This window comes from Sinocyclocheilus grahami, unplaced genomic scaffold (assembly GCF_001515645.1).
Source record: "Sinocyclocheilus grahami isolate Dianchi unplaced genomic scaffold, SAMN03320097.WGS_v1.1 scaffold393.1, whole genome shotgun sequence".
In the NCBI taxonomy this organism is placed as follows: Eukaryota; Metazoa; Chordata; class Actinopteri; order Cypriniformes; family Cyprinidae; genus Sinocyclocheilus; species Sinocyclocheilus grahami.
The window spans coordinates 663,916-674,034 of NW_015505572.1; the positions used below are offsets into that span (position 1 = coordinate 663,916).

The following is a 10,119-nucleotide window of genomic DNA, read 5'->3' on the forward strand; positions in this document are numbered from 1 at the left end:
CTCCTGCTCTCTCTCTCTCTCTCTCTCTCTCTCTCAAACACACACACACACACACACACACACACATGATGCGCAAAACTCCGCATTTGAACAGTCAATAGCAAATACTTAAACTAATAACAAAACAGTAGCTGATTCAGAAGCACCAGATTGTCATAGCAAAGTCAGAATTACCTCCTCTCCTAGGTTCACGAAACGGTCGTCCATAAAATGCATTGCTGTTCTATTGTAAGTAATCTTAAAGATTCCTAAATGCATCTACTTCTGGAAGGCCAAATAAAGTGCTTTTGCTTTCGCCTAGAAACACACAGCATCTCCCTGACATGCTGCTTCAACACTAACTGCGGTTACTGAAACCACGCCTTCTTTCTTTGCGTGAACATTTGGGCAGCATTATGCAAATATTTCCACATAGTGAGGTAGATATGTGGGGGCGTGTTAGAACGAGCCGTTTTAGGGGGGCGTGGCAGAGTCTTAACTTTGATAAAGAATATCTCTTTGGTTTTGAGACTTTAGTCTTTGCAACTTCAGGGATCTTATCGATGCACAATCAGCTTGTAACACTCCAAGGAGAAAAGAAAACTTGAAATCGCATCATATGACCCCTTTAAAAACAGGAATAGATCCATCATTAGATGGTACATGATATAGGCCTAGCATGGCACTAAATGTGATTACCACATCGGGTTTCCATTGCATAATGTTATGTTAAAGCAGTTCACCCAGTTCTTGTCTTTACAAAGTAACGTTTTTTAGTTTTTTTTATCAAAGCAACATTAAAATCTGAGTGTTTTATAGCTTGTTGTGGCATTTACTTCAGTGCTATCTTGAAAAAAAGGACAGCTGGTCCCCCATCACTAGTCTAAATATAGTTCCTGTACATTTATTGAGGACAACAGTCGGTTTTCAGAACACACGAGGACAGTGGAGAGGGCGGGGGAGATTGAGCAATATTATTTAACGCTTTCCAAAAGACGGTGGGGGAGATTGAGCAATATTACTTAATGCTTTCGAAAAGATTATTCTGAAAACTGTAACGAGGGAGAAATTAGAGAGAAGAGGAGGGTCCTGCGTGCGTACGGAGGGGGCGGTCCGTTCATGCACTCACACACATGAGGTTCAGACGGGGTGATGAAGCGTCCTCGACTGAACCTGATAGAGCAAAGACACAAATAGGGGCCGAGCGCGTTGAAGGCGCAACAGACACGGAACGACTGAACGGAGCTAACAGTCCGTTTGACTTTAACCGGCGAAAAGCGAAACCGAACACCGTTCGTTTTCTTCTGGGAAAGAACCGGATTGACTGCGGAACGAAAGTCACTGAAAACGATTTGAACTGAAGACTTCCTGAACAGAATTACGCAACGATTTATAATGGTAATATGCTTTTTTATTTCTCTGTTAAAGTTTACCTTACATGTCTATTTATGTATAAAAGTATAGTCTATCTAAAGTATATCCGACAGGTGCAAGTTGTATGACTTGTGCTGAACTATTTTTAATAGGCCTATATGTAGATTATTAAGTCTTTATGTTTAATTTGGACAAACGGCAGCCTAGATGTTGGAATATTATCCCTGTTGGGAAATCCCTTGTTTTGGGACATGTATTAAAAGATGCATCACTGCTGGTTCACATCTGACTTGGACCATCTAGACCAGCTAAAATCAACTATGTTCCAAAACAGCTACCAACTTCAAATTGATTTTTTTCAAGCAGGGATACATTTCCGATAAAGGGAAGGTAACAATATGCAATTTTTGCAGTGCAGTCGGGATGCTTTCAATGGGATTGTTTAACTGAAAATAACAATTAGATTTTTTTTTAGTTAAATAGCCTACGTAAAACCAGTCATTGCGAAATGTTAACTTTTCCCAACTACCTAGCCTATTTATTTTGCCGGATTATTATGTTTAATCCACTGATTTCGTTTTTGTTAATGTATTATTATCTTTGTATGAGGAAAGGTTCTTAACATGTAGCTTTCTGTATCTTATATAAAGCATTGTTTAAATCAGTACTAATGCAGCAGAACACAGTGTGTTGAGTAAGGCGGCATTCCATCATTCCATGATGAATGTCTGGGACAGGAAGAAGATAAGACTCGCTCGCGCACAAGCTGTTCCGCAAATAGGTCAACGCGGGAATTCTTAGAGAAATCATTTCTGGTTTAAATGAAGTAGCTCTTTACTGTTGTTAAAAAAAACTAGTCTATGTGATGATATTCAAGTGATGTAGCCTACAGGCTAGTATCTAACTCGGTGAGAACGTTCATTTGTTGATGTCACATTGCGTAAGGTTGGTATATAACTGTACACTCGTTACCCCTGATATAATGCGGTGTAGCAAGAACGTACTTTGCTTTGCCACTGGGAGGTAATGAAGTTACATAACATTGTGTTGTAACTGAGTTTACGTAACTGACGGGATAGCATTATGTTCTTTCTGCCACCAGGTGGAGCCACAGCTGCGTGACTAACATCTGATATTGACCTAACAACCACATTCAAAACACACAACACAGACCAACCACAACTTCTAACATTACACCTGAGAAAAACAACAACAACCTCAAGATGTATGAAGAGTCATCTCAGGAGATAAGGGTGTTAAATGTGACTGATCCCAGTAGCACAGTGTCTTTCACCGATGAAGCTGTTTCCATCCTGACTTCAAGCAGTTTGCTTGCGCGCTCGCTACTAGGCCGAACATCGGCGCTTAAATGCAAAGACACCGCTTCATCCAACATCAACTCTTTGAGGCGTAAGCGGGAGTTTATTCCTCACGAGAAGAAGGATGAGGGCTACTGGGACAAGCGCAAGAAAAACAACGAAGCCGCAAAGCGCTCTCGCGAAAAACGGCGCGTAAATGACATGGTGCTGGAAAACCGTGTGCTAGCGCTGCTCGAGGACAACGCCAGGTTACGAGCCGAACTGCTTGCACTGAAATTTCGCTTTGGCCTCATTAAAGATCCCTCAAACGCTTCCATACTTCCGCTCACAACAGGAACCTGCGTCCCACAACCTTCTGCGCCACATTACTACCTTCCACGTGGGGATGGCACTCACCATGCTGGTCCAATGTTGACAAATCAGTCCCAAAGTGGACCGCAATCTGGGCGAAGTATCCGAGATGCCAACAGTATGTCAGAAGACTCAGGTTTCTCCACACCTGGAGGGTCTAGTGTTGGAAGTCCCATCTTCTTTGAAGACAGACTAAGCGAGCATGGAAAGTTGTCTCCGCATCAAACAGATGAGCTGGGTTACGAGTCCCATCACTCCCCAACTGATGTTTTAGCAATGGGACATGTCCCCATGTCATCCAACCGGATGGAGCCGGTGGACGGTATGAAGAGTCTTCCGCACAAGCTGAGGTTCAAGTCTCCAGGCAGCGGCGAATGTGACAATCCTGGAGACCGACAAAGTCCTGTGCTGCCCGCGGTTGGCCCAAGAGTTCACAGCCTTTCGGGGACAACCGAAGGAGCAGGTTACTGGACACCGCAAGATGGAGAAGACGGCCGAAAAGTCATGCCACCACAGCAGCAGCAGTACAGGAATTACAGCCACAATGTGAAGCCAAACGAATCTCAATACCAAGCCGAGAACAGCATGCTCAAGTCTCAGCTCAGCTCTCTCAGCGAGGAAGTGGCCCAGCTCAAAAAGCTCTTCTCCGAGCAGTTGCTCACCAAAACAAATTAAGACTTTGTAAAGAGCACACTGGAACACTGCAAATACTCAGTCATGAACATCCATAGATTATGAATGGAAAGAACGCAGCATGTGCATCACTACCTCTTCACACTCAGTCATAACCAAACGAAACTTGCATATCCACCTTATTTTGCCATGTGGAAGTAAGCTATTGTCTGTGAACGTGCAAGATTTCCAGTCCATTAGAAAAAAATAAGAGTAAAGTGCAGTAAACAGTAAAACTATTTAATATTAACAAAAAATATAAGAATTACCAATTACCTTGCAATATCATGCAGCATAATGGACTGTTTTCGTTCTGCTAAAATAATTGTAAGCAAATGACACTGGAAGCCTTACACGTTCAAGTTACAAATAGCTGTGCCCCACTCTTATGTTACAAATAAGGTGGATAATGACTTTTTTTTACCCCTTCCTTTAACTTACATTCAGGAACATTCAAGAGCATTCCAGCGGCATCGGGACACATCAGCTACAACGCCTCACCTCAATTCGTTCAGTTTCTCCTTTTGCCTCAAACACTGTGATCTTGCTAAAAAAAAAAAACGCCTCAGGCTCCTATAAAACAATGTCTGCACACAGACCTGTCTGTCACTGTAAATGTAAAATGAAACATAACATCTTCCGTTGTAAAGCCATTCCTCTATTATGTGCCAACAATACTTAAATACTTGGCATTAAGTGAGAGGAGATGCGCGGTGAGCCTGAAAGTCTTCACACTGTGATATTCCTCCTGTGGTTTGACAGATTTATGAATAAAGTATAAGAAATTGCTTTTCGCAACATATATCCTGATTAAAGCCGAACAGGAAACACCAAGAAGGGGGAAATAATGCAATTAATTTGGATTATTGTCATGAACCAGTAGCAACTCAGCACTGAAAGACTGCATCATATTATTTTTTTCCATACAGATCACTGCCGTTGTCCGGACAAGGATATCTAAATTGAATTACACTGTTACTTGCATTCTGATGGTAGAATTTTCTGTTGTCTTGTGAGTTCTTGTGTATTTGAACAGTAAATATACAATATGTCTGTGTGAATAAATATTTGAACTGTTTGTTTGCCTTTTATTATTAAACTAAAATGTAATTTGTGGAGCCTAATTTATGATCTATCATTTAATATAAATTTTATATAGATAATAATATTGAAAGTATGTTTAATTGTCTAGAGGGACAGACAACAGTGGTTTCACAACATGTTTTTTAAAAACACATGCTCTTGCATTAAAATGTGAGAACCATCTCTGAATTCCCAGAATCCCCTAGGACAGTGTTTTGACTTGTACACAAGTGCAGTTCTCACGGACTATCACCTCTGCTTGGTATACATCAAGTTTTAACAGAAATATTCAAAGCCCTGGGGGCAATAACATCGTAGATGTCTCAATATACCAGCTCAAATGTTACGTTCATGAGAAAGCGGGTTTGTAATTAGAAACCACAAGCAAAGTTCCACAAGCAAAGATCTTGAAAGATTGTTGGGTGTAAAAAATTTTTTTTTAAAGCTGTCAAAATAATTAAGCATGGACAAAAATTACAGAACTGATGTAGAAACCCTACAAAAAAGCTAGTTAATTTCACAGTTACAGAGAAATTAAAAGTAACACTGAACTAAACATGACATTTTGAAATAGAAAAAGCTGAAATCACATTTTCTTGTAAAATGCACTCAAAATCTTTTCAAAGTTGTGTACAGTGTACAATAAAGAATCCATTGCTCCCTTAAAAGTGTTATAAATCTTATTTATAACTAGGCTACTATCTCCATGATTATTTCAATATACTGTATATGTTTTATAGGCCCTTAACTCCTTAAATAATCCACATTTGTTCCTGCAACACTAGCACAATCCACAAGAGGTCAGCAAATCATTTTGTATTTCCATTCAGAGTATACACACTCACACGCACCGCGTTAATAATATAAACCGAATTAAATGACACACAAAGATTTGCACGACAAAATCACCTGATTCAAGACCATGTTTCACCTTGACATTTCCCCTGTACTTCCTTTATACCAAGAATAAACCAAATATAGGCTTCCTCGGTCCCCTGAGAACTGAGCACAGCTGAGGCCAATTCTGGTGACGTAAGAGAGCTAAGGAGCTAATCTCTAAAACAAGACACAAAGCTTTTCCTGAGCTTCAGTGTTTACGTACAAGCTCGGTCACTTCCACACATTCATGATTCCCCGGGTAATTTCCCTCCCTGACATCCCTGCCCCACTGGTCCACTGACTGGCTGATCTTCATCACTCACGCATTCAAACGGAGGCTGGGCCTGACGGTTGCCATGGAAACCTCTTCCAGACGATGCTGGGTGCGGTGGTATTGGGGCGTTGAAGGGGGGAGGGGACAGCGGGCCACATCAAAGTACAAGGTCATCTTCACAATAACCTACTATTGTGTCTGTGACTTCAGTCAGTAAGGAAAGGGAGACATGTTGTTTTCTTTCTATTAAAAGAAACATATGAGGTGGCTTCAGATTGATGGAAAAATTGGGAAACATATTGCTAACACTTTCTTGCCAGTCCCTTTCTCCTATGAAGATCAGCAGATGGGGGATTCTCACAAAAGCCGTCAAGAACGTGCTTAGGTCATATTACAAAAAAAATAAAAAATAAAAGTTAGTTCATTTGTTTTATTTATATTAAACAAATAAAATTTTAGGACCATCAAGGAAATGTTTAATATCATATTCCAATAATAACAACAACAATAATACTACTATAGTAGTAGTAATAATAATAATAATAATTATTATTATTGTATTCTTATTACCATAATGTTACAAAATATCTGTACAGTACCATTTGCTGTATTGCAGGATTTCTTGTCGTGTTGAATAAAAAAAAATTAATAGTATGCTATTACAGTTATTTTAATCATCATTGAAAATAAATCGAACATTTAATCCTGTATACATTTGCTTCAGTCAGTAAGGAAAGGGAGACATGTTGTTTTCTTTCTATTAAAAGAAACATATGAGGTGGCTTCAGATTGATGGAAAAATTGGGAAACATATTGCTAACACTTTCTTGCCAGTCCCTTTCTCCTATGAAGATCAGCAGATGGGGGATTCTCACAAAAGCCGTCAAGAACGTGCTTAGGTCATATTACAAAAAAAATAAAAAATAAAAGTTAGTTCATTTGTTTTATTTATATTAAACAAATAAAATTTTAGGACCATCAAGGAAATGTTTAATATCATATTCCAATAATAACAACAACAATAATACTACTATAGTAGTAGTAATAATAATAATTATTATTATTGTATTCTTATTACCATAATGTTACAAAATATCTGTACAGTGCTATTTGCTGTATTGCAGGATTTCTTGTCGTGTTGAATAAAAAAAAAATTAATAGTATGCTATTACAGTTATTTTAATCATCATTGAAAATAAATCGAACATTTAATCCTGTATACATTTTACTAAACATAGTAAAATGCAGATTATCAATACAAATATCAACGATGCAAAAGTAAAATGTCAATATTACAGTAATTCTGGGTAATTACCAGGGGTAAATGCGCTTTAATATCTGAAAATAGTGATGCAGAGAATCTTAATGCTTTTCTAAATTGATTTATTTTTTATTTTTCCCTTTGTTTCCAAAATGGAGGTGAAAAATGACTCCGACAGCACTGAACAAATCATTTCTCCTTAAATATTGTCACTGGGATTCACTCAGACATTAAGCTAAATAAAAAAATCAGCTGGCAAAAAAAAAAAACATTGGTTTAAATTGGGTCAAGGCACTTGTTTATGCTTGTATTTATTTAGTAACCACTTTTTAAAACATCTGGAGGGAAAAACCGCAACAACAACAAAAAAACTGTGAAGGAGAGTGTTATGCGCAATTACCGAATACATTTTCATAGATCTACAAGAGGTAAGTCACTCACATGTAACCTTAATACCTATGTTTTCACCATGTCAGCCTTATTATGAATATGACCGTCCTACATCTGAGAGTAGGTCTGGCCGCCAGCCTGATCCCTCCCAGTTATTATGGCTTGCTGATGGGAGGGAGCTAGGGCTGGAGGTAGGTGGGGGCAAAAGAAAGAAACAAAACGTGACGAGGCACCCGAAGCGTCCTGTTATGCAACCGCTGACCTACTAACATACATTTCTAAACAGAAGCAGCTAGCGGCAGGATACTGGAGCGCCTCGCCAACACAACACAAGGAACCAGGGCAAAAACACACGGGCTGCGGAACCCATGCGTACTGGACACGGCGTGCATCACTTCGCCTTTTATTCAAGTGACCGAGGCTGATACAAAGAGACTAATAATAGTCATCGGGCCACAGAAATATTTTGGATACAAGCACAAAAGCCACAAACGGTATGTTTGATTAATTGATTGCTACTTTTGGGTGCACGCTCACACAAACGTTGTATGCTCACAACTGCACTGGTGATGCTTGTGCTTCTTGGCGTGATCTTGCGGGATTTTCAGGCGGTTCTTAAAACGAGGCAACTGAAATTATTCCAAGTAGCTATGATATTTGAAATGCAACGGCTTCTGTTTACTCACAGATAAAGGATTCGTTTAGGTTTGTGTATTTACGCATGCTCATTACAGATTCGGATGTTGCTCAATGTGCATGCTCGCAATGTTAAGGCGAGCCCGGGACCCCTCGCGACTGTTCATGGGACATTTAGCACTTGATGCCCGTAAAATATTTTTATTTCCATAGCCTACACAATTCACCATGCACAACATTTTTCTGTATGCATATTTGATTGTTTGTTTACATTTAGTAGCTAATGATGTAATACTGCGCCATTTGAACATTAGTACATTAATATATGAATCGGAGTTACAGAAAGTTCAGTCGGGCGTAACACTTCTCATTTTGATTAAAACACTAACATATTAGCTACATTATATCGCTGGAAATGTTTTGATATATGGTTGCTGTTTAATGTTTGCCAATGACGTTTTAATGAAAGTTTTCACAAAGTGTAAAATCCAGTTGGGTTTTAATAGGAAGTTAATGCGGTGGTTTGGGAGGAAAAATCCCGGACACACGTACTTCTCGCTGTCACGTGTAACCGTGCTCGGTAAAGGTTAACGGGTGTTTACGTTACAAGACTCAGACCTGTTAACTCTTTCCTGGTATACAGACACGAGCACACATCGACTGGAAATCAAATGTAACTTTGTTGCATGTAAAATGCAATGCTTGCACAAGTAAAAGCTCGTTTACGTTATTGATATCCATCAATATTTTATTTTGGTAGGCTACACAGTGTGGGAATTATGCAGTAACATTTAGAGGGATTTTTTCCAGCCAGAAATCTGGCTATTTTAAGCTTGTCTCCAGAAACGCAAATAATTGTGAATGCCGTGATTAAATAATTTCAGTAGGCTACTTATAAGCAGTGTTGGGGGTAACGCATTACAAGTAACGCGAGTTATGTAATCAGATTACTTTTTTCAAGTAACTATTAAAGTAACGCATTACTTTTTCATTTACAAGAGAATATCTGAGTTACTTTTTCAAATAAGTAACGCAAGTTACTTTTTCCCCCCAATTTATTGATTGACAGCTCTGGTGTTGCCATGGTGACAGAAATCAGAAGATGTTACTGTAGTTCTAAAATAAATATGAATATGCATTAATTCATCTCACTCACAAAAAAACCCCAAAAACACAGATTCAGTATTCCTCAAAATGAATAAAAAAAATGCAACTCAGAATATGACGCAAACCTGCAATAATTAAATGTTAAACAACACAAATATCCTTTATGTATTTAATCCCATTCTATTTGCTTCTGACCTTCGATGATCCAGTTCAACCGTACTAATAAGCACAAATTACTCTAGACACACATTTGTGTCTTTTTTTACTGCTGAAGTGTGTTGAAATTTCTTCTTCCGCATTCTACTGTACGGACGTAAATTTTCTTTTCCTTCAGCCTGAGGCTTATTCACTTCACTTTGGTGTGAAAAGGCTTTTATATTTGCCAAAAACAGAACTTTTTTTATTTTAAAAGCAAACAAGCAAGCCCTGTCCAGATTTAAAAAGTAACGCATTACTTTCCATAAAAAGTAACTAAGTAACGTAATTAGTTACTTTTTAATGGAGTAACGCAATATTGTAATGCATTACTTTTAAAAGTAACTTTCCCCAACACTGCTTATAAGATACTGAAGGAAACTGTTGCTACCTTAGTATGTGGATGCGGGATGGCGACTATTTACCGCACTCTTAACTTTTTTAGTTACTGTTGTATTAAGTGTTGAAACCTAATTATGGTGGACAGATCCCTCAGATGTGCATGCTATTTGTGTATATAATGATTATAGATGTCAGTGAACTTTGCATTGCTATTCTCCTGAGCTTCCCGGCAGATAGTTGTAAACTGATTTCTTGCC

The 10,119-nt window shown here is 38.6% G+C and overlaps 1 protein-coding gene across 1 annotated transcript; it reads left to right on the forward strand.

Annotated features, from left to right (window-relative positions):
* Positions 1-1,027: 1,027 nt before the first annotated feature.
* LOC107550256 (nuclear factor interleukin-3-regulated protein-like) lies at positions 1,028-4,773 on the forward strand. The gene is made up of 2 exons (XM_016231500.1): positions 1,028-1,377; positions 2,456-4,773. The coding sequence occupies exon 2, from the start codon at positions 2,577-2,579 to the stop codon at positions 3,696-3,698; it is 1,122 nt and encodes a 373-aa protein (XP_016086986.1). The 5' UTR covers positions 1,028-1,377; positions 2,456-2,576; the 3' UTR covers positions 3,699-4,773.
* Positions 4,774-10,119: the final 5,346 nt, after the last annotated feature.